This window comes from Mastigoproctus giganteus, chromosome 1 (genome assembly GCF_048544385.1).
Source record: "Mastigoproctus giganteus isolate SK-2022 chromosome 1, ASM4854438v1, whole genome shotgun sequence".
Lineage (NCBI taxonomy): Eukaryota > Metazoa > Arthropoda > Arachnida > Uropygi > Thelyphonidae > Mastigoproctus > Mastigoproctus giganteus.
Window position 1 is genome coordinate 8615533 of NC_143575.1, and position 25321 is coordinate 8640853.

The 25321-nt window shown below is 37.7% G+C and overlaps 1 protein-coding gene across 1 annotated transcript in view; it reads right to left on the minus strand.

Annotated features, from left to right (window-relative positions):
* Positions 1 to 6112: 6112 nt before the first annotated feature.
* The window catches only part of LOC150090533 (carbonic anhydrase-related protein 10-like), an 84166-nt gene continuing 64957 nt past the window's right edge, over positions 6113 to 25321 (minus strand). The window contains exons 5-10 of the mRNA XM_090378352.1: positions 24563 to 24658; positions 24021 to 24087; positions 20704 to 20858; positions 15475 to 15606; positions 15319 to 15361; positions 6113 to 6438 (exon numbers count right to left, since the gene is read on the minus strand). Of these exons, the coding sequence (XP_090234478.1) occupies positions 6113 to 6438; positions 15319 to 15361; positions 15475 to 15606; positions 20704 to 20858; positions 24021 to 24087; positions 24563 to 24658 (819 nt within the window). The remainder of the gene's footprint in view (positions 6439 to 15318; positions 15362 to 15474; positions 15607 to 20703; positions 20859 to 24020; positions 24088 to 24562; positions 24659 to 25321) is intronic.

The following is a 25321-nucleotide window of genomic DNA, read 5'->3' on the forward strand; positions in this document are numbered from 1 at the left end:
TACAGATCCACCGCATTTACGCCATAATCAAGCTTTAAAAAGTATTCATCAAGTGAAGATAGTCAACGACGCTATCTTGAGTGTACCATTTAAACGAAGACTCCATATAGTTTGAGGAATCTACAGCTTTGCCAACTCTGTGCGGTAAAAAAACACTAGCTGCGAGAATTAGGAGCTCCTGGAAGAGAAATCTTGGAATGAGCTTGAGAAGCTGTGCGATATCGAAGGGAATATTGGAGTTAAAATAATTTTTTTTTTTTTACGAAAACCCCAAATTATGGAAACATCGACGAAAAGAGTGCCCAAGATGTTATATGGTGTTAACAGACATTGTAAAGCTTCCCTTGACCTTATACTTGGAAGACATCTTTTAAAATAACATTCTACATTAGGGAATGCCATTGTGAAATATAGTATACCTTTATAACATATAGAGAATTAGTAAAATTTCGCACCTCTTATGCTGTTGTTATTACCTTACAGGGCTTTTACATAAAACACAAAGAATTTACCACTAACACTGGCATTTTCAGAAATCGTTCTTTTAACACACGTTTGAAACTTCTCATATGGCTAAAAGAACCTTTTCCCCTTAACGGGGAGGGAGGGGAAGTGTGTGGATATACAGGGTGATTCACTACCAGTGCGACAAACTTGCAGGAGGTGTAGGGGGGGGGACACAAAGACGAATAGGAATCACATAGCATTGCAGGGTCCGAAATGCCTTCGTCATGCGGTAGAGGACGTTGAACGGGAGGTCGCGTGAACAGCGATCCCGCTGGAAGTCATTTTTGCGAACCGTTTCTGTTGAAGAAACCAAGTAGCAAAAGTCCTCCGGAGTGGATAATCCGCAGGCTCCAATGATTGGACGCGTTGCAGATGGTATGAACTCATTTGGTTTCTTGACAGTATCCTCCATACAGTGGATTGGGAAATACCCAATCGTTGGCCTATCGCTCGAGTACTCGTACTCGGATTGTCTTCTGCAAGACGTAGGACATTCTTCTCATTATCTGGCGTCCTCGTCGTTCGCTCTCGATTCATGGTACCTCTCGTGAAATAACCAGTCTCACGTAACCTTCTGTGCACACGTGCGAAAATCGTATGATGAGGAGCACGCCTGTGTGTGAAACGTTCCTGGTACAAGCGCAGAGCGGCGCGCCCGTTACAGTCCGCAGCTCCATACGCGAGGTGCATGTTGGCCAGTTCAACGTTTGAATACGCGTCCATCCTACTGCCTCGGGAACCGGTTCGTAAATGCTGACTTCCAACGGGATCACTGTTCACGCGACCTCCCATTCAACGTCCTCTACCGCATGACGAAGGCATTTCGGACCCTGCAATGCTATGTGATTCCGATTCGTCTTTGTGCCCCCTACACCTCCTGCAAGTTTGTCGCACTGGTAGTGAATCACCCTGTATATGTATATCAAAATATTCAAACAATTGGCATGCAATCACATGCTAGGTTGATCTCGGCCTTCTCAAATGTACACATCTAGCTAGAAGGCTGTGCAGGGGTGGAACCTGCAGTGGTGTAAAATTGATCATTAAATAAAAATAACAAATATACGTACTAGAGAATTTGGCGAAACTGTACAGGCTGTACTTTTACGTTGCCGAAAGAACATTGATATTTACTGAAAAAAACTGGTTGCGAGATGATCCTGTGGGAGTCTTCCAATCGTCGCTGAGATCTAGTTACCTGACCTCCTTCGTTGCAGTATCACGGAATAACCGCATCCGATAGGTTTTTGCCAAAGCAGATGATGCCAGCCTTCAGCAGACTCGACAAAGGCGTCATAATTCTGCATCATTGAATTTCGTCGCTGACGGAGAACTTTCTGTTGCCTTTACACGTGAGGCTGTTTTTTGGTCTCACGTGGAATTATTCTTCACTCAATCAGACAAACCACCCTTAGAGTACACTTTTTACTTATTGAATAATGTTATCCTCAGTTTGCAGACATTTGGAGCGTAAACTTTGCGAATGACGGGCTTCTATTTTATTTTTATTTATTTATTACTGCGTTCAAATTGATATGGACATTGTGTACTATGGAGTACTGTAAATTACAAGTTGGAGAACTTACCTTTTAAGATCTTATGAAGCGATCACTTCAGATTGTGTTCAGTGTATCTCAGTTTCTGTGTCCATAAATAGCAAATGCACAGGGTGTCAACTGGTGATCTTCGAGAACTAAATAAACGTTTTTGGGCCTCCTTAGGCGAATAAAATTCGCAATTTCTAGAAATGTCAAATTCGCAAACTTGATTTTATCAAGGAAATAACCAACGGATGGTTGGTGATTTCCTAACTGAAAAGATTTTCTTATACTAGCGTCAGTCGTGACATGACAGCTCACTCAGGTAGTTCCCACTGACAAAAGAATGCCAAAATACACCCTCTATTTCTGTAAAATTGGTATAACCGGACCAAAAATCCATAAAGTAAGTAAGTAACTAAACCATTCAGCTATATCTCAGCAGGCGCAAATCACTACTGTAAAGAAGTAAGGCCCGAGGGCCAGTACAGATATCTGACGTTTCTCGTTTTTTAAATACTTATCAAGAAAAAAAAATGCGCTTCCAATAAGAAAAGACATTCAGTTCCCCCCAGGGAGCAGAATAGTATACCTTTCAAGAGGCTCATGTGCGATCCGTAAACTATCTAGAAACTGTAAATATAAAAACCACAACATGCCTCTGTTGGGATGAATGATTCAATTCAGTCACATTTTTCGATAACAATTTTTTTTTAATACAGACGTACTTGTTCTTGAACTACTTAAAACCTATTTGAAAGGGGAATTGAAATAGGGCAGGGGTGGTTAACTTAATTTGTGATGCGATCTACTTTTTTCCTTCCAAATATGCTGCGATCAACCATCTCAAGAATTTCATTGCACATAATTAAAAAAGTTAATCAACACATATTGAAAAATGTTTATAAATTTTAAAATTAAATACAATTCAGAATTCTTATTTTACACTCATACGTATTTAAATTTTTAATTTATATGAAGTTTGTGTCTTCGTGTCAACTGCCAAGCTTTCAAAATCGGGGATATATTGTGATAAGGCCAACCGTAAAGAGTCTTCTGTATGCAAGTCCGTAAGAGTAGAGCGATTCTTCGTCTTTGTTTTTTTCAAATACGAAAAGGCCGATTCACATAGATATGTGGAACCAAAATAGGAATTGAAAAGTTCATTGCATTTTTTTACTTTTGGGTATTTTTCTCGGCAAACATATTTCCAAAAGTCTTTTTCTAGCTTTTAGGAAGATATCGTTTCGCAATGTAATAATTTCATTTTCAAGTAATTTTCTCCATGTGAAAAATCTCAGCGATTTTTTCTGCATGCAATTTGTTTCGTATCTAAGTCGACATTAAATGGATAAGAAATATATTGAACAATGTCCTCAATTCTTTCAAAATCATCCACTACTTTCTCAATTTCAGAAAGATATTTCTCACTATTAAATTCAAAATCAGGATATTTTTACAAATGACCCTGCATATTTGAAACATGATAATTTTTTTCCCTTTGAGATCCTTAGCCTTTGCCAAAAATTGATATTTATATGCAGAAATTCTACTAATCATGTCACCCATATTTTTATTTTTTTCTTGTAATTTCAAATTCAGATAACTTAATTTACTGGTAAAATCTGCCAAAAAAGCCAGATCACACAAAGTAAAGTAAAGTGCAGCCATTATCAACCCACTGCAGGATGGAAGCCTCCTCAGCAATTCATGCTGAGGGAAATGGACCATAATCTGCCACGCTGGTCCAGTGCGGGTTGGCAGATCGACCGTATTCAGCAGTCAGGGGCTTGAACCCCGGTCTACTCAAAGAGCGTGTGCTACTGCACTCCCGCTCCTGCCCACTCGGCTACGGAGGCCACTCCGTATCTTGTAGCTGCTGATAATCATCTCCCCTTTGATCAACAAATTTTTTAATTTCATTCAGCAAACTTCGAATTCTCTATAGAAACTTACTCCGACTCAGCCACCTCACATCTGTGTGTAATATGCGATCTGGTTCATTTTTATCGAGTTGCATTTTGAAAAGGTCTCCTTTGAAGAGATTTTCCTCTGATGGAATTCACGATTTTGAAAACTATGCCCATAACACTTTTAGTATTTAATCTTTTCTGGATAACACTTGTTGGTGGATGATACAGTGGTAACTCAAAAAATATGGGAATTCATCATCCTTTTGGCACGATGCGAGGAATCTGTTAAGATGCCCGTCATTGTTTTAGCTCCATCTGTTGTTATCGATACGAGCTTAAATAGTAGTAATTTAATTTTTTCGATAAAATTTTTGAATGCGTTAAATATTTCAAGACCTCTAGTTCTGTTTTTTTAACGAAACCAGCAGTTCTTCTCTAGTGGCAGAATCATCGAAAACCATACGAATATAAATGAGCAGTTGAGCTGTATCACTGACATCTGTAGATTCATCCAGTTGTAAAGAAAAGGACAAACAATTAGCAATATGAGCACGCAATTGTTCGCTCACATTTTTACTCATTTTTTCGATGCGTCGCATCACAGTATTTCGAGATAATTGCAGACCTTGAAGAGCACTTTTAATTTAATTTTTGATCTTAAAATTTTCAAAAAGAGAATCTGTTATTTCTAAAAATGCGTCTTTGATGAATTGACCATCAGAAAATGGTTTGCATTTTTTTGCAAGGAGATGACTCACTTTAAATGATGCTACAGTTACTGTTTTGGATTGTAAATTAGGTGTCATGATGAAATTTTGTTGTTTGAATAATCTGGATTTAAGTTATTTTAATTTATTTTTTCTAAGATCACTATTAGGTGGAAAATCCGAGTGGTATTTACCACGAGTACGTTGAAGTGCTTTTCTAAATTTCCTTTTTTGGGTATAGCCACGGAAGCATTGCAAATCAAACATTTTTCTTTTCTCATTACAAAAAAGTATTCTAGTTCCCACTCTTGATGAAAATGATACGTTTTACTCTTTTCCGTAGTATTCATTTTAAATCAAAGGGTATTAAATTAACCTATAAGTACTGTCCAGTTAGGCGCCTCCGTAGCCAGGTGGGAAGGAGCAGCAGTTCATAGCACACGCTTCTTGATTAGACCGGGGTTCGAGCCCGTCACCACCAAATACGGAAGATGTGGAAAGGTCAGGGAATTACCACCGCATATCCCGGAGCAATATGGCCTTAGTTGCTAATGCTCCTAAAAACCAAAATAACTAACTAACTAACTGTCCAGTTATTACTATTAAGTAAGTTAAATAATAATTCGATACATACAATGTGCTCTCCAAACGTAACTGAATGAATTTTCACTAGACAACCCTAGAGGCTGCGCGGCGACAAGAGTAGTCACGTGGTTCGACTGATTTGTAATACGCTTATGCAGTGGGGCGCATAATAATAATAACATTTAGATTTTGACTAATTTATTTTTTATATATATTTAGAATTCGTCGTGATCGACCGAAATTAAAGCCGCGATCGACTTGTTGGCCACCCCTGAAATAGGAGATAGCGCTACAAGCGTAACTGGTATAATGGGAGTTTACCGTGAAGTATTTAGGCTGTTGCAAGAGATTATTTATACATTATTTTTATCCACTGTTCGAATTGCTTAATAAACTTAAAATGTGCTTTGTATATTTTTGCACCTGCCCTCGATTCTCTATGCACTACTACAAAAATTAATTTATTTTTGTAGTAGTAGTTTTATATATTCATTTTTTATTAAGTGAATAAAATGAATTTATACATTTTTATTTTTTATTAAGTACAGATTTATTAGAAATTCCACCAGGTTTTGTATTGATTATTTTAGTATGCATGAATTCACGTCATGCCTAACGTATCTGTGTTATTTTTTTACATAGAACATCTGAATCATTCCGCGCTGACCGAGCTATAATACCAATACTGCTTCAATTTCTGCGCATGCTTTATTTGAACACTATTTATCAGAAGTACAAAATCGTGTAAGTTTAATTTATTCAGTATTTTTCATATTGCACGCGACATAAGCGATTTATTTCCTTCTACATTGATTTCGAAATAAAAAGACACAGACACCATGCTTGCAGTAATTTCTAGATTTTAATTCCATATGAACAGTTTATCATAATTCAGAACAGTTGATTTTTGCACTGGACTTCGTACGAGAGCGTGGAAAAATTGCAACGAACTGTCCCGCAATCTCTTTGGTAAAAAGTACAAAACTTTTCCCCCCATATCGTCCTTAGGTGGCACTACTGTTGTGGATGAAGAAATGTCTACGTATAAAATGATCCGGAAAACGAGGGTGTTGTTCACACAGTCCCATGAAGTGAGCAGATTGTCACGGACAAATAAATTGCTAGTCCGAGCAAGATATGCATTGACCCGCTGGTGCCTTCGCTGAAGATGGTAGCCATTTCTTCCACCTGAAATATCATAAATTCTACTAAATCCCAGCAACAAAAATAGTAAAATATAGAATTGGAACAAGTATTTAATTTTATACTTAATAGTATTAATTAGATAATGCTTACAATTAAAACCATTCTTTTTAGAATTACATTAATTTTAGAATTAGATTAATTCTATAAGGTAAAATATATTATTCATACAGATTTTTAAATTTAATTTACCAAAATCAGTTAAACATAGTTTTTTTACCAACTTTTACCTTACAATTTCAGTAGAAAATTGCTGACTGTTGGTCGTCTGCTGACTTGGATTAAAAACTAAACCTCCCGATAGAGGTCTCTAGTCACACCATTGTTACATAAGGCACCAGATAAATGGAAGGGTGGTGAGAGGGTATTTACTGTAGCGATTAAAATCTCCAGCGTCCCACATTGGCTGGAAAAGAAACAAAATTATGGAAAGAAAATGTATCCATATAGGCAGATTTTCGTTGTTTGAATATACAGGGTGTGTCCAAAGTACATTGGCCAAAAATTCAGAGACTTATTGTAACGTCCAAAATGAAGAAAATAAATAAATCAGCATTGTCCGATTCTCAACTATTATGGAGTTGTGTCTGTTTGAATTTTAAAAAAATAGCCATAGGGATTTGAATGGTAAAAAGTAATAAAATGATAAATAAAAATAAACAGCCACATGCTAAAGTGTCTGTTTATTCTTGTTTATGTAAACTTGTACAGGGTGACCACAGATCGTGGTGTCTCAAAATTTTTTTTTCTTTTCGGATACATAGATGTTGCAGTTTTCCGTGATTTTAATCTTTATGTACTCCATTCTTCCACTAGTGGTTTTCCATTTGCAAGAATTCAATTTCAATCTCATACCGGATCTACCAGTATTTCATTGTTGTTGGATTTTAAGCGCATCAGCGACTTAGACCATGTTGCGCCATTGTGTACAGTATTATGGCTGTACAAGTACAGGCATAATACACATGCATAGGTGTGTTGTGTTCACGGTCCAATTTGCATGTTTTGCAGAGTGAAAAACTTGGAATAACTCAAGGGAAAATCCTAATATCTTCACCTGAGGTCAGCTAAATACAGCTCCGATTGAAGAAGCCTTTAGAATTTCTCCAGTATTCAACGGGACTCAAACCCAGATCTCTCCAAACAAGTGACGAAACCTGTCACGGAGGACGGATCTACCAAACATGACTTAATGAAAGACATTTGTATTTCTAGGGTTGGAAAAAACCGCTTAGGCGCGTAATTTCACGATGAAAGAGTGGAATGACGACTGACTTAATTTAATATATCTTGTTACAGTCAATGGTCATTTTTTTCTCGAAGTTTGTATTTCAATCGCAGACCTCAGAAATTGGAAAAAAAAAAAATCTGGCATTTTGTTTGCCCTTCCGGAAGAATATTCTCAGAAATAAATGCTCGTTGGTTCAGTCAATGAAATGAAATATTCTGATGAACGAAACCGTCTGGATGTAAATTTAATATAAATTTAACGTGTAAATATTTTTCTAAGATGATCAAAATATATTTAGAGCAGGAAGAAATTCAATAAACATTTGCAAAACAAAATATAAGTGTTTTGAATCTTGATTATCTTGATTTATGTTATAGTAGTAATGCTCAGTTATTCCGCATATATATTTAAATAATTATTTTTACGTTATTTTAAACCATAATTTCTCTTAGCAATATTTTTAATATTCAGATCATATTCCTAAACAGTCTACTTATTCTTATTTACTATATACTACCACTAAAAACTCTATAGCTAATTCTTTTTTTTTTTAATTCAAAAACATTCGGAATCGGACATATGTTTATATCACTTCTTTTTTCTTATTTTGGACTATAATACGTTGAAGAATTATTTTCACCTACTTTTGAAACCCCTTGTATAAGAAACGCTTGCAAGAAAAGGGGAGAAATAATAATAAATTCCTTGTCTTCTAGAAACAGTTTCAGTTGTTAGATACCAATTTCTATTTTTACCCCCTCTCTAGATAAAATAAAATTAATATAGACTACATATATTATTTATACTCAGAAATACAATATTTTTTCTGCTTTATTAACCTCTAAACATTCTGTTTTTATTTGAGGACGATCATACTTCAAGAGATGTTAATAACGTATTATTATGGCATATGAATTGCATTATTTAATATTTTGGTAGGGTAGTGTGTATAACGTGTCAGTTTACAGACCGAGCGTTCTCTGTTTCATGAATTTGAAGGCTTCCTCCGTTACTCTTATTGTGTGTCTTGGAGAGCTCTCCATGCTGCCTCATGCAATAGTGCGTGTCAGATTTTAAGTGTGTGCGTGTGTGCGCGGGCGCTGGTTCGACTCACACGCTTAAGTAAGTGCACTGATAGAAGGGCTGAGGTATTGTTTGGCATGTCGTGCAGATAACACAAAAGATTGTTTACCTGCATAAATCTTAGACTAGACGCCGTGAATACCTTTCTGGATAAACTCTCCATCTTTGAGAGGCATCTTCTTCATCTCTCCCCCCATAATTTAATCTATATAGTAAGTGATGGAGCTGCTCTCTTACATTACTATTGTATTTCATACTTAATTCGCGTCACAGTAAGATGGTTTCTTTAATTAACCACGCATCTATTGGATGAGAGAGGATAAAAGATAAGAACAGTGCTGAACATTGGTGATTTGAATTATGTAATGCGATTCTGAAATTGGTATTTTCCTATGTGCCTCACCCAATTTATAGATATTGACACCCATGATCATAATTTAATGTCCATGTCTCTCGTTAGGTAGGGTATAAGATAGCATGAGGGGAAGCCGGATTGCCTGAGTTATAAATGCTAATTAAACATGTAAAAAAATGCGAACTGTCTTATGTCAGATACTGGTAATTGATTACTTCCGCACTTCATATGTTTACAAGTTGTTTCATTTTCAAATTGCATGTAAATAAAATGCAGATAACATTGATAAGCACGTAATGTGTGTGTAGCAATATAATAAGAAATATTCACAGGGGTGAAGAAATGTTGAGGGGTATACAAAAAATATACAATACTTCTGTCTTTGTAGGAGTTAAGCTTAATGACGTCACCTGTCGGCCTAGTTTCTGGTGTGGTATAGGATCTTGCGCCTGTAACAACGATGCTTGATGAATCTTCTTTAAGACTTTTTATCTTTTCTTACTAACTACTACTAGTACTAAGTGTAGAGAGCTCAAGAGTTCAGTCAGCTGATGCGTAATTTAGAGTGGGCATTACCAGTGATGACCAATATAGATGCCCTTCTGATATGAATTCGGATATATGATCTGATATGAGAGTTCGAATATGACTTATAGTTTTTCATGCTATGTACTGTATGGTCATGCCGTAGATATGTTTATGGAATAATTCAATCCCACGTTCCTTGTCACTGTCAGTTTTGGAAATGGAAAAGTGTTCAAGCTTGTACTTATATACTTGTTTTTTATGCTTGTCCGCATAGATATCGACACATCATTTTAGAGGATCCACTGGTTACATACCTTTGTTGGATTTTATAGTAAATTATAGATCGAGGCGACGTTCAGTGTTAACTGCGGTTTTGTGTTGTTAGCTTACAGCAAAAATCACGTCCTCTCATTATATGTCAGTGGAATATCATTAATGTAAACTGGGAAAAATGGAATACCAGTTTAGTTCCCCAAGGGACCCAAGAATGCGATATATATGGACATACTAGCTGATTTTTAACTACCACATAACCCTTGTAGGTAGCACAGTTGATTGAATGGGCGCTCTCCCCACACCAGGTGGAAAAAAAACCTGAGTTCGAATCCCGTCGATGACATGAGGAATTTTTTATGAACTATTTTCATAACATTGCTGAATTAGTCGGTCTTAGGCGAGGGTAACAGGGTTTTTTTTTCCCGGAAACTCGGAAGAAAAAGAAAAAATCGACCGCACACAATTTACAGACATAATATATGCAGCGCAATATGTTCTAAGTCGTTGATGCGTCAGAACCCAACAACTACTGACATATTTGTGGTCTGTCCTTAAAATAGGCAATCTGCAAAATTGAGATCCATCTACTATTTGATCCTAATTTATATGCAACATGATCACAGAGTCAAAGGCTTTGGGAAAGTCTATATGGTTGACGTCAATGTTCAGTAATTTTTCCGGTGCTGTAGAAATATACTTCAACAAAACCATCTAATTGTGGTAATGTGTCCACAAACGAGCCCATTCTGTTCAGTGCCCATGATTGAATAATTTTTTATGCATAAACGTATTTTTGTATAAACACTTAATATGGAGATCGGTCAGTAGTTATGAGTATCGCCGGATGTCACCTTTAGAGTGGTACAGTTGTTTTTTTTTATATAAAGAAATTTTTAATCTTTAAGCAATTGAAGCTGAAGCAATTGAAGGGGCCGTAAGAGTTCATTCCAGCATTTCTTAAAAATTAAGGAGTGATGGCATCGAGGAGTCCAGAAGAGAAGTTAGTTTCTAAGTGTGTGATTACCATTTTTATGTTAAATTTTGAGGCAAGAATATGATTCAGCGTGGAGTTGTTGTTATAGGGTGATTTTTTTTAACGCACATTAGCAACTTAAGCCAAATTGCTTAGCCGCTTGTGAAAAAGGCCTATAAAATTCCTCGTGTCATCGACGTAATTCGAAATCGAGTCTTTTCCACCTGGTGTGGGAAGGACGGTGATTATACCCAGGGTAGTGGAAAATGAAAAAAACATGGAGGTAATTGTGCAGTCAGATATGAGGTTCTCTGAGCAATGCAGACAGGTTGCCAGGACAGCTCATGTGGGTTTATCAATGATATATAGGAACTTTGATAGCAGGGATAAGGAAGTGATTGTCCCACTGTACAATGAAATGGACAGGCCACATCTTGTTTATTGCATACAAGTCTGGAGGCCTCATTTTTGGAAGGACGTGGATCTGCTGGAACAGGTGCAGAGAAGGGCAAAGATTTTGGAGAAGAGAATGAATGGGTGGTCTTACCAGGAAAGGCTTCAGTTCTGCAAATTGCTGCGTGCATCTGGAGACTAGGTACCTGCGAGGTGATCTGATTGAAGTATTAAGGCTTTGAATGGATTGAGCAAGCTCAGTGCTGATGGCATTCTACTTCTTGCTCAGACTACTCAGATCATATGCCACTGTTACTATTACTAGTAATAATAATAATACGAACTGTGCTACCCACGAGGGCTGGAGTTAGTGTACTCACTGTGTGAGATGATGTTCATTTATTTTTAAATGATAGTTTTGAAAGGCAGCTAGTTTTAAAGTCAGCTGTTCAGAAAATCCTAATAGAACAACAGGTATTAACGGTGTGGCTTTCTTGTTATTGAGAAGATTCCAGAAAGGTTTAACTATGCAATCTTGCAACAATTTATATTGAACTGAGTTGACATAGCTGCATAAAGTGAACGGATAAGAAGTTTACAGTTTCTGCAGGACGCGGAGAACGATCCACATCAATTCAGTATGACAGTAAACAATTCAGACTCATTAACTTAAAATAGAGCATGTTTTCTTTTTGCTAATGATATAATGTAGTTTCTTTATTAAACCAAGGTGGAAAGTTAGGCAATGAAGGAATGTAATATTTTACAGCAGATATCATACATTTAAAGTATTGTGCAGCAGCAACATGGGCATAATTGCTATTCATTATCTTTGATTAGTCATTTCCTTTAAAAATAGTTTGATAATATCATAATGTGCATATATTAACATCCTTTTTAAGATGGGATGACGAGTTATCATTAATGTGGGAATTCTCGGGAATATGCTAGTGTTGTCGGTACAGTCCGTAATCAGTGCGGCATGAGTTATGTGTATTGGCAGATCAGTAAAAACAACATGAAACGGTCAATCCACGACAGAAGGTGGACATGTTTTAGAGAAGGCTATGTCCAGGCATTAAATTCATCAAGTACCGAGCAGTATAACTGAATAACCCTAGTATCTTCCTCAGCTCCAGTGGCATGAGATACACAGGGCATTTTGGAAATCACTGGCAATAGAGATGCTGTCTAGTAATGGCTGCAGGAGTCCTCGCGAATGGGACAGTGGTTGTATTCGCTATCCTCCCACAGCGGATGGAAAAGGCCTGAGTTTGAATTCCGTCAATGATGCGAGATATTTTATGAGATTTTTCACAGCATGGTCGAGTTAGCCAGTATCAGGCAAGGGTTGCATGGTTTTCAGTTATAGTATTCGTCATATATTGCAAGGAAGCCATAGGCTTTTGCTGCACTAGAAAATAAAAAAAAACACGAAGTAGATAAGAAAAAATTTTGTTTCCCTCCTCACACAGGTAACTATTCAGTCGACCTTTGAATTTATTCAAACTGTCAGCCTCCACTACTTGCGAGGGCAACTTGTTCCAACAATCAATGACTCGCTGGCTAAAAGAAAATTTACTACAATGTAGTCTGAACCTTTTCACTGTAATTTGAATTTATAGTAGAGCATGTTTTCAATGGAGATGCTGTCTATAATCCTAGTTTTGGGATTATTTATAACAGTGAAAATTCCACCTTCATTCATTTTACTAATCAGGTCACCTCTGAAATGCCTGGTTGCCATGCCAGACCTTGCATTTGGCTGCATTAAAACTTAGTTGCCAGAAACTTTTTCTCCTCACGATCATACTCACTTTGGTGGTTAGCGCACGCACGAGTGTGCCCACACACACAACAACTTGCCCTCGCGTGTAACACAGTCGAATGCCGTCCTCTCCAACACTGTGTAGGAAAATTCCTCAAAATTCCTCACGTTATAGAATTCCATCGATAACGTGAGGAATTTTGAAGTCTTTTTTACAGCGTAGCTGAGGTAATTAGTCTCAGATGAGAGAGTAGCACGTTTTTTTTTTATCCCGAAAACCTCGAGTTTTTCTTCCAGAAAACAGACAAATCCACCACAGAACACACGCAGTTTACAGACATAAAATATATGGTCTAAGTAGTTGATGCACCGAAGACCCTACAACAAATACACAAATACACACATTAACTAACTAACTAGTGGCCGCTCAAAAATCGGAATGTCAATGAGATCCAAAAGACTATCGCACCATTTGGATTCTGTTTCTTTTTTGTATCAATGAGTGGCTTACAGTAGCTACTCTGTTTGAATTATTATAGACTCCAGCTTCTCTCTGTAAATAATGATTATCCTACCACTACTTAAATTCCTCTCTAGGCGGATAATGGTATGACTAAGAATTCACTAACAGAAAATGATTTCGACGAGATCTCGATCAATCAAGATCATCATCATTTTATTTAACGACTAGTCATTTCTATGACAGTATAGTGATTTTGCCATTTGTCACTCGTTTGGAGAAGGCTTGATTCGAATCCCATTGACGGAAGCGTGAAGAATAATTAAACACATCTTCAGTTGGGGTTGTGTTAGAGTGTAGAATGTGTTTAGTGTCAAACGGCACCAGGGGTTCCCCCCATCTCCGCGTGCTATACATTGTGGGTGTGAAACAGAACACTGTCAATGCCAGAAATTTAAAAGTGTATGGATTTTGTACATGTGTGGGGTTGTGTTAGTCGACTGAGGGCGTATGGTTTTCTCCTGTGAGTTATTACAGGAGAAAAACCTACGATTTAAATATAGTCAAGTTGCTGATGCGCTGTAAAAATTAGCAGCAACTTGGGTTCGTTACTGTTCACAGCAGTACCACCAAAATATTATTCAACTGGTTGGTTTGGCTTGTGACTGGATTGGAGGACTAATTCTCAGATTGTCGTCATTACTTTCAGATTCCTAAAAAGGGCTGAGTAGAATGCTTTATATAATTTCATTCTGATCTGTCTGCGAACTGCCACTTGCAGCAAGAAAGCCTGTCTGGTGCCACTCATCATCTTTGGAAGGGAAGATAGCGCACTCTTATATTTCATAGAATGTCGAGGAGTAGTATTATCCTGTGGGGTTTAAATTTGATAGTATCACAGCTAATTTGATATTGAGGCCATCCCCAGGCAACCTGATGTGGAAGGTTCAGATTGTAACCATTTAATCATGTTTTGAGAGCGTCTGCTTACGGTTGGAAGGAAGAAATATCACCTGAGTTGACACGAACACTATTCACTATATCAAGTTGTTATTGCGAAAATTATGTACTCTTTTTGTTGATATCGTTAACTACTTTAATTGCCAATGGAGATATGGTGGTATCAGGCAAACTGAACTGTCAACCGTGCTGATTTCAGGAACAGCACTGAAGATGACGTAGATATATTCTCGTCATTAGAGTTTAGTATGGGCTACTTATGTCACCTATGCCAGGGATTCCGTTTATTCATCTGCAGACTGTTGATATTGGTTGTCAGCCGAGAGTATGCTATCTGCGTCGTGAGATAGCGTGATCATCGAAGTAGTTACTCAAGCTCAGCGCTTCAAAATTTGGAAACGATTAAGGATTTTTGTTCCAGGCAAAACGAAAGATTGTAGGCTAACTGAATGGCGTCTTCTGTGACAGTTCGCCTGCTCATAACTCACTTTCTTTAAGGCAGTTTTTGAGCAAAAAATAAAAGGAGATTATGTAGTTTGGCGACCTGCCTTTATTCATTATATTTAGCTCCTTGTTACTGATGACGTTAATGTGCAACTTTTGAAGTAGTAGTAATATCTTTGATAAAAGTGACACGATTTGGAAAGAGAAAGCTCATTGTGTGCGAATAAAGATATGTTCATTAAAAATGGTTTGATATGGTCACATCACGTATTCCGTTCTTATTTCTTTGTATAAAAATATTATTCATTTTTTAACCCCAGCTCAATGTTATGATGTTTAACCATATATTTCTGTTCACATTAGATTGTATTAAACCATTGAAAAATATATTTACCTTCATATAAAATATTTCTTTTCATAGTTGGACAGTTTCGACCCTGTTAAAAAACAATAAAGCATATAAATTGATTAATTAATCGATTCTTCGAATTGAAATCGAATTTTTCGCATGTAGCTCTACACCGGCAAGAAAGAAATGACTAATACTTGCCGTTTTTCGGAAGAAGTCAATATTTGTACGAATGACTCTTCTATGCCTCGGCTGGACAGGCCGGAAGTTATTAGCTAGAGGAGCTTTTGGACTTGTGGGATCTCCCTGCATCAGTTTTCGTAGTGCATACAGCTGAAAATAATAACAGAAAAGGCGGTTTTTTTTATATAATCTAGTGTATAATAAAGAGAACGTACACACATATAATATATTTTATTTGATCACGGTACTGTGTCGTATGTATGTACTGTATTATGGTGGCTTACGTATATAGACAGGGAAATATTTATTAGCTACGCTAGTTACAGGGAGGACATATGGACACCTCGTGGCATAGGCTACATTAGTGCATATCTTAAAAACTCGACGGGCATTCCAAACCAGTTAAGTCACATTACACTATTTTGTTTCTAGACGTTATCTTAAATATCTGCTCACAGTCCTTATACACGGTCGTTTCAATTAAAAGGCAACGGGATCTTTTTTTTAGGTTTGTTGCATCAACTTGGGGGGTGGACACATATGATCTTCCCACCTATCTTTCATCAAAAAATTCATTTCTATTCGTGGCTGCGCCTAAACTTCGTACCAGATATTTTGTCATTAGTCGATTTTTCCTTCGTGGTTGATATCATAGCGAATGAGCTGGCAAGTGTGCACTATGATTTGTTTCTTGTAGGCTGTCATTACAGAATTTCTTTGGAATTATAATTAACTTATTAAACTTATCTATTGTGTTAAGCAGAAATGTCCTGTTGATGCATTCCATGTTTGTCAAGGAACTCCTCCAAAGCAACCTTTTCTTTTCAACTTTTTTTTCTCATTCCTTTCCGTGGACATTGAATTTCGTTGTTCAGACTTAGAGCATATATACTCTTTGTGATCATTTGAGATAATATAAATGGTATCACTCTCCAAGGGATAAGATTATGATTGGAGAACAGGACGGCCCTACGAGAGGCATTTGAAAAATCCTTGGCTTGTATGAAGGGTATGTGAAGAGGCTGGTAACATGTTGCTTTTAACATAGTCCCCTTTGGAGTTAATACACTTTTGCCACCGATGCTGCAATGCATTGGTTAGAGCTGCGAAGAAAGTTTTCTCTTGTGCCTCCACGAATTCAAGTGAGAGTAGCGAGGTTTTTTCTCCCGGAAACTCGGGTTTTTCGTCCAGCAAACAGAAAATCAATCTCAGAACACATGAAATTTACAGACAGTATGTAAGGAGCAATATGGATTTAGTCGCTGATGCTCCTAAAATCCTATTACAATAACAGCCTCCAGAAATTTGTCCACTGCAACAATGATGTCACTGTTGGTGGAAAATGGATGCCATCCAGGTAATTTTCAAATTCAGAAATAGGTGAAAGTCCAATGGAGCTAGATCTCTTGAATATGAGGGATGGTCCAAGATTTCAAAGCCCCACTCATGCAATACAGCCATAATAGTGACAGACTTGTGAACAGGCGCTTTGTCCTGGTGGAACCAGACTTCTTTGCTCAGTGTCTTTTGGCGTTTTGTCTTTGATTTTTTCACGCAAATGTCTCACAGGGTCTACGTAATATGCCCATGTGACTGTCCGGCCTTTCTGAAGACAATCAACTAGCACCATCCCGTTAGCCTTCCAAAAAATCGATGCCATCACTCTGCAGCACAAGGAATCGACGGCTTTCTTTTGCAGAGAGAGAGAGAGAGAGAGAGAGAGAGAGAGAGAGAGAGAGAGAGAGAGAGAGAGAGAGAGAGAGAGAGAGAGAGAGAGAGAGAGAGAGAGATGTATTTCCACTGTTTGGACTACTGAAAGTGATGGAACCACGTTTCTTCCATGGTCACAAACCTTGCAAGGAAATTTGCTGCATCTGCTTGAAAATGATGCAGATGCTCACTTGACTTGATAATTGTTGTGCGTTTTTGATCTGCTCTCAACAACTTTGGGACCCATCCTGCTGACACCTTTTTTCATAACGAGAATCTCTGTTATTATGTGGTACACACGTTCATTTGAGATGGCCAAGACGCTGGAAATGTACTGAACTGTCATTCGTCGATCGCTCATCACCAGATTGTGCATACTGTCAACAACTTCTGGAGTGATGGATGTTGCAGGTCTTCCGCAGCGGTTCATATTCCAGGCTTCCGACTCTTGTTTAAATTCTGTTGGCTACTTCTTAACTATGGAATAGGAAAGGACATCCTCCCCAATGTTGTAACCTTATCCTTATGAATTGCTTTTGACATTAGTCTCTTTTTTCCCAAATATTGGTTGACTACACGGTGACTGATTTTGTCCGTTTTTCCTCAATCACACAACTTTGTTGACTTCAGAACCTTCAATTTGTAATTTAAAAAAGGACGTCATTGGAACTGCTTGAAACTTGGTGGGTTACTATTTGAAGTGTTTATATTAAGGGCAGAAAATTTTAACACTACCAGTAGCCCTTCATACCTTAGGACGCGGACTTTTCAAACTCCCTTATATTGTTATTGCTTTCCTTGTAACCCTGTTCATCCACCTCACCAGCCAATGTTCAAGATTAATGAAGTACTGAACATAAGTACCGGGAGCAGATGTTAAAATAGTTGAATGTATAGGAACTTCGACTACATAAGACTGGAAGTGCTGAATGCAGGTATCTGGGTGTTGAACCGTCTGTGTTTATGGACACCTTGCAGGAAGAGCGATATTGTGACATCTTTCATGACGCCATTATTCCATTACTGATATACAACTTTATTCTGAAGATCTTACGCTTTCAACAGGACATGGCCAGCCACTGTTGCAGATCTCGGCTTATGACGGCTTGTTCTGGGGAGAATACAAAATTGGACAGTCTCTAGAACCCCGATGTTACTCAAATAGAATGATTGAGGGATTAAAGCCTTCGCTGTTGGAACAGTGTTACGCTGTCCTTCACACTGTGCGGAGGAGTTCTGAATTTGAATAACATGAGGTCTAGTTAGTTAGTATGGGGCGTTCACATCCCTCTCGCAAACAAGGAAACCGACAAATAATCTTGGCAATACAGTGTATAAAATATGTACCAGATTGCCAGGATTATTCTAACACCACTGTAATTTTGGAAAAATGAGTTTCGTCTGCCCCCGTCCTCATGTCAGGTAGCTGCGTTCACGCTACAAGTAAGCAGATCTGTAAAATGTAGTAGATGGGTCGAGGTGTGGTGCTTAGTGACTTCCAACGCGGAGTCATCGTAGGATGCCATATTAGCAGTAAATTTGGTCGTATTATTACAGTAAAACTGCAGCACCGCAAAAACAAGGAAAGAGAACGGAAGGCATTGATAAGAGCAGTACGTAGATCCCCATAAGTCTTCATCGAATTATTGCAAGTTAGGAGTTCAGAGAGGTCACAGGAATTGATTTCTCGTGGGTTGGACTCATACCATTGGTCATCGTTCCTATAACAATGAATGGCATGCTGTACATTGACATTCTGGACAACTCCATTCTTCCTATACCACATTGTGGCAGCAATATGGAGAAGACTGTCTAATTCAGGATGTCATTGTGCCATATTATACTGCACAGCCTTTAGTGATTTGATTTGACGATATTGTTACACAAAAATTTCAGCCACTGGAGATGGTAGGATTAGAAGAATGTTGCCTCCTCTGATGAATCCTGGATCATACTGTTTCACACTGATGGAACGGCAAGCATATGGCAAAAATAGCATGAGTCCATAGACTTATTCTGCCAGGTGTCAACAATGCTGGCTGGTGATGGCGGTGTAATGGTGTGCAGAGTGTTTTCGCGGGCACGTTGTACTGCAAGAGGACAACATTTGGATATCACAGGTTATCAGGAAATTTGTTTCCGACCGGGCGCAACCCTTCATGGCTGCAGTGCATTTATTTGCGAATGAATTCTTCCAACAGGATAATGCGTCACGTTGCAAGACCAGAATTGTAGAAAACTGGTTCCATGAACGCGAGAGTGGATTCAATCTGCTACAGTGGCCTTCCGAGTTATCAGATCTCAGGCCAATTGAGTATCTGTGGGTTGAGGTGGAACGAGCTCTTCGGAGTTGATGCCATTCAGTTTGCAACAATGTGAGAAGCAATTGAATCAGCATAGACTAGCATTCCTGTAGCACGTTTTTGACACCGTATTATTGAGCCCATGCCACGACGAATCTAATCTGCTCCAAGGACTAAACGGGGAATCTACTCCTATTAGGCAAGTGTGTCTAATAAAGTGGCTGCTTAGTGTAGATTTAGAAAAATTAAAATACCGGGAGTTTTCTAAAAAAACATTTATAATCTTGGAATAAATAGATTATTGAAAATGGTGTATTATCCCGTGGCCCACAAAAATGCGAAGAGCGTGTCTTAAGAAATTCACATTCGATGTTCTTAATGGGAATACATTTTTGCTTTAGGAATCACAGTTAGTGCAGTTGACCCAAAAAAAAAAAAAAAAAAAAAAAAAAAAAAAGGCGGACATCGAAGATCGTGAGAGAAACTGAGGCTGAAGTTCCTTTCTCTCTTTCAAACTCAGGTTTTCATTCAGGAGAGAGGCGCTCTCCCGCAAGGCCTCATTCAGGTGGTCCTGATAATTCCATATCCGAGTATAGAAGGCAATTGTAAACTCAGGCTCATATTGACTGAGGAAGAGGGCACGGTCATCTAGTTGATAACATATTAAAAGCGGACATATTTACATCCAAGTAACAACAAGGCATTTTGTACAGTTTTAATAATCTTCCACGTTCCTGACAGATCCTCCATATTTTTGAATGGCTAAGTTAGACCTATACAGAATAAAATTCCTTGTGAATATAGTACAGTTAATGGTTTTGAACATCCAGAGAGACAGCGAGATATATCTTTTACGTTTTCATTAGCCTGGCATTGTCTATTAATGCAAATTTCAGAGCTTCATAAAACATTGCGCAGTTTCCTAGACATCCACATTGGTTTCCCCACCGAAGAGAAGTGAAAATCTCATACCAATTATCTACACTTGGAACAGTTAACTGTAATTTTACGATTGCTTTTCGCGCATCAACATCCTGCAAAGTCCAGAGGGATCGGAAGCGAAACACTGAATCTGTGGCTACCGTTACTAGTAATGAGCCTTAACAATACTTCGCAGAAGTTTATCTCCACTTCGGGCCACCGCAGCGATTCGCTCTTTCTGCACAGAATGCTAATTCCGCAGCTTATTAAACACATATATAACAACTAAGTAAACCTGTAACAGAATGAGTACCTGCTGTCGCGTGATGTACAAAGGTTTGTTGATAATAATCCATGTAACCGTCTCGTGGCATCCCGGAGTGGTGGTGGAGCCTTCATACGTCAGGAAGTAATCCGTATCAGGTAGAAGCTCCCGGATGGAAAGAGATTTCAGCGAGGCCCTTTGACCTAAAAAGGAATTAAAACAGCGCGGAAATATCAGAATCATTTGAGGTGATCTGTATTTTAACTAGTTATTAAATATCGCAGAACACTTTTAGTATGTACCCTCCCTCTCATTACGTTTTCTCGCTTATTATCTTCCTCGCTATTACGAGTCTCGCTTATTATCTTCCGCGCTATTACGAGTCTCGCTTTTAAGTTCCTCGCTATTACGTTTACCCGCTTGGAAAGTGGGAAATGATTAGTAGATTGGACAGCCTATTATATTTTTTTCCAACTTATTAAATTGCTATTTATTTCATTTTCTCGAAAATTAATTCAGATGTAATTGAATTAATTTATAAGACATTGTGACAAATTTATTTTAACCCTTTTCAGTTTGATTTATTACTTAAATAAAATTTCATATAATTTATTTAACATAAATTAAGTATCAAGAATTAAAAGTTCTGCATAGAAGAATTCCTGCAGCATATCCGGATAATTTTTGAATCCGCAGTTGTATTCCACCAACAGGAATGCGATCACTTGGTCACTGAACAGACCAGGGCAGGATTGTCATGTCTGGATTAACCGTTGTATTCCGGGTAATATTGTGCCAAATGTTTGACCATTTTTTTTTACATTAAAATAAATTTTTCTTATTAAGTTTTTCAAGCGTTGAAAATTGGTGAAATAGAAGGGATGAAGTGGACCAGAGGAGAAAAGTTGTTCTTGTTAGAATTTTAGATGTAGTTTGATATAATTTTCCGATTGAAATTAATTCACTAGGTGGATTAAATCTCCATTTTGTAGAATTACGAATGGAGTAATTCGTAACAGTTCAGAAAAATTTAGCACAATGTTTACTAAGGAATAATTTTAAAAAGTGGAATATGAGAAGAGACGGGCCTTAACCGAGTTTCAGCTACTGCCTTTTTGTAGGTGAATGCGTTAATTGCTGGTTATTTCTGATGAAATGGATCAAATTATTATTTTTTGTATCAATGTGTGTGACTGTTTGTGGAAAATCTCTGTATGTGTGACTGCACGTGGAACCTCGGTTGACAACAGTTGCTGCAATTGCTGTTTTCCTTCAATACCGTTTGCAAAAGGCCTGGGTTGGGATCCCATTCCGATAGGATTGAATTTTACGGGCGGGTGAAATTTCACTCCCTGTTCCTACGCAACGAAACAATTTCATTATGGGTTAGATGCCGTCAATTCATATGGCTACAAATATTGCTGAAAATGTCGTCCCTGTTAATAATAACAGCTGAATTATAGTAACGGAATTATAAACAACTGAAACAAGCTGATGTTGGGACTCATTCATTATTTTTATTTGGATCGTTCTCTTTAGTTGTGAAACATCTTTTTAGATAACCAAACAACTAGCGAACAGCAGGGTTTAAATCTGTATTCCAAAGTGTCCAGCCAATTTGCTTCAAAAACTTTGCCAACGTTTCATCAAAATATTCTCTTAGTAATGCAGTAACTTTCCGGTGAATATGTAGAAACACTTCATCCCGTTGAAAGATCAGCCGCTCCAACTTCTACTCACGTTACTGTTTAATTCTCATTATGTAATGGTTGGCCAATTTTGAGTGTCGGATTTCTTCAGCCTGCAGACCACGAAGATTAAAGTGTGCTTCGTCGAACCATAGAACGCAATTTTGCGTTGTTGGTGGTATTCAAGTTGGGTGACACACGAGTATACGAAATTCAAACGGGATAGATGTTCGGATTGGAGGACGACAATTCCTTAACTATTTTGCGCTTATAAGAGTGCAGTTTCCGGATTTTGTTTTGAATAGAGATGTCTCAACTATTTGTAAACGTCTGGATATTTCCTTTGTACTGCACTCTGCTCAGATTGCAGTTGAGGTCAGAGTTAGGTTTTTAGGTGTATGTTAAGCATTAAAGTTATGAAGCATCTGTAAAACGGTGTCCCCTGTAAAGTTTCGCTACTTATCACTCTTTGGAGAGGTATGGATTCGATTCCCATCGACATTTGGAAGAATTTCTAAAATCCTCTTCAGTTGAGGCTGTAGTTCGCCGATCTCAGGCCGAAGTAGTAGGTTTCCTCCATAAGTTGTTCCGAAGTTTTTAGCCAACAAGCAGTATATCCAAATTGGCCGCAAAAAGTGAACAAATCACTTTTCGTTGTTATAAGTAGCCAATTCAGTCTATTATTCCACTTCATTACAAATGTCTTCAAATATTGCATTGATCAAGAACTTTTCTTAATATTTTTTTATTCTCTTCTATAAGCTTTGAGGAGGTCATTTGAGTTTTGATAACAGCTGACAAGAGAAATACATTTTCCAAAGAGAGCACCACTTTGATTTGTACGAATTACGGCACTCTATATCTTTCATTGCTTTATACAAGAATAATGGGATAGGATGTTTACCTTTGACGAAGTGTTTTTAGTCATTTATGTACAAGTTAATTTGCATAAAGTGATCATGTTGTCCCTTATTTGCATTTATCTACTTTGGTTCCCCGCAGTTAAACTTGGTTATTATGTTTTCTTTATGTAGAATAAAATGTTTATGTCAAAACATTTACGTCTTTGTTTCACACAGTACTATTGTGTACAGGACAAAGACCCAGAGGCGTATAAAACTCCAACTTTAATTTGCTTATTATCAGTAAAAATGATTAGCCATTATAATTTTTATAGTATGTATATGTCTGTTTTTTATACAGTAATGATTTTGCGATTTATATCGCCAAAGAATCAGCATTTCTATTTATTTTATAAACAGATATTCGGTTTTTTTTAAATAGTCTAAATTGCTTTTGCAATGTTTATTCTTTATTTATTTTTTTGGTACCACGGCGGTAACATGTTATGTATGTGGCATTAATGTTGCCACAGTCATAACATGTTATGACTGGCATTTTTAATGGGCGACTGTCTGTGTTGACTGCGGACGAATCGAACACTTTTTTGAAACAAGCTTAGCATATAATTGCCTTTTGAAGACATTCACTAACTCAGAAGTGACCTGAAGTACTATGGTAAATCTAATACGAAATTCTTCATTGATAGCAGACCAGCATAGTACTGCCTAACCACATTAGTCTCTTAATATGTGCAATAATCCATATAAGGTTAATTTTGTTGCACTTAGGTCTACAAAAGCTATACTATTGATGAAAAAGTTTGCTTTAACTTACCTTTAAACATGATTTGATGTAATTGGCTGGTGAGCAAGCGAAGTTCTATGTTGGTCATCTCCCCTACCTGAAAAAGACGTAAAAAGAGAGGATGCAGAGTGGTACTACCACTACACGGTCTACTTATCATAGCAATGAATAGAGTCACACTGGCAAGACAGGGCTGCAAGGCACTATACAGCTGATTGCAATATAGCAAGATGTGCGAACACGTCATCCATCTTAAAGTGGAGTGGTGTTTATATACGACATGAGTACGGGAAGTTCCGATGATGGATGGTGCAGTCATACGATAAACGGGCCCAATTGTACCGTTACGGTATGATGACGTCTGATAGGTATTGATCCACTAATTCCAGTGTAAGACGGGATAACAAGCAATGTCCATGTTGATCGATTACTTCCGCCAGGTATATTTAGACTTCTGAGACCTAATTAAGCAGTGGATCCACTGGAGGTCGCCTCTGCAGCCCATCTTTACCTAAATAACTATTATTGTTAGGGATGTGTAGTGCTCTGTTGGGCTGCAAAATAGTACTAACCTGTATCAGTAAGGAAATGGCAATGAGCCCTTGGGATTTCTTCACTGCTTCGGACATGTTGTTGTATAAGTCTGCATTGTAGCATAGGATCTGGATCTGGAATGACATAAAACGTTTAAAGAAACTAATTGGATAAAAGATTAAGAGTTTGTTATTGTTCGTTAAAATTTTTAGAAAATAGGCTAAAAATCAATAAGGGGAAAATTTTTTCAGGATACATTGAGATTTTTTTCCTCTCAAGGAAAAGTGTTAGCAGCAGTCTGTTCTTGTGTATGTGCATGTACAGACGTAGTCATGAAATAATCCTGTTTTAAAATTGCTTCCTAGAATCGTTTTGGTGGACTCAGACACAAACCTACAGGGTCTGTGGTTCTCTATGCTGTTAAAATATTTCAAAAGACTTATTTATTTATTTATATACAAACTTCTCACCTACAAGGCACACCCACTCAGTATTTATCCATGATAAACACGGCAGACGTTGTGCGCGAAGATTTACCGATGAATTAAGAAAACTGATTGAAAAATGGATGAGTGAACAAGATGTCATGATCCAATTTCAGCTTATAAAATATAATTTATAAAAATCATTCTCAGTTTTTCTACAACAGATATGGAGACTACTTCCATACAAGCAGACATCGGTTGAAGTACCAAAAACCAAACCTGAGTCGTACGTGGACATCTTGGACAATTCCTATACTCACACTCTGACAGTTCTATGAAAATGAACCTGTGTGCTCCAGCACGATAATGCTC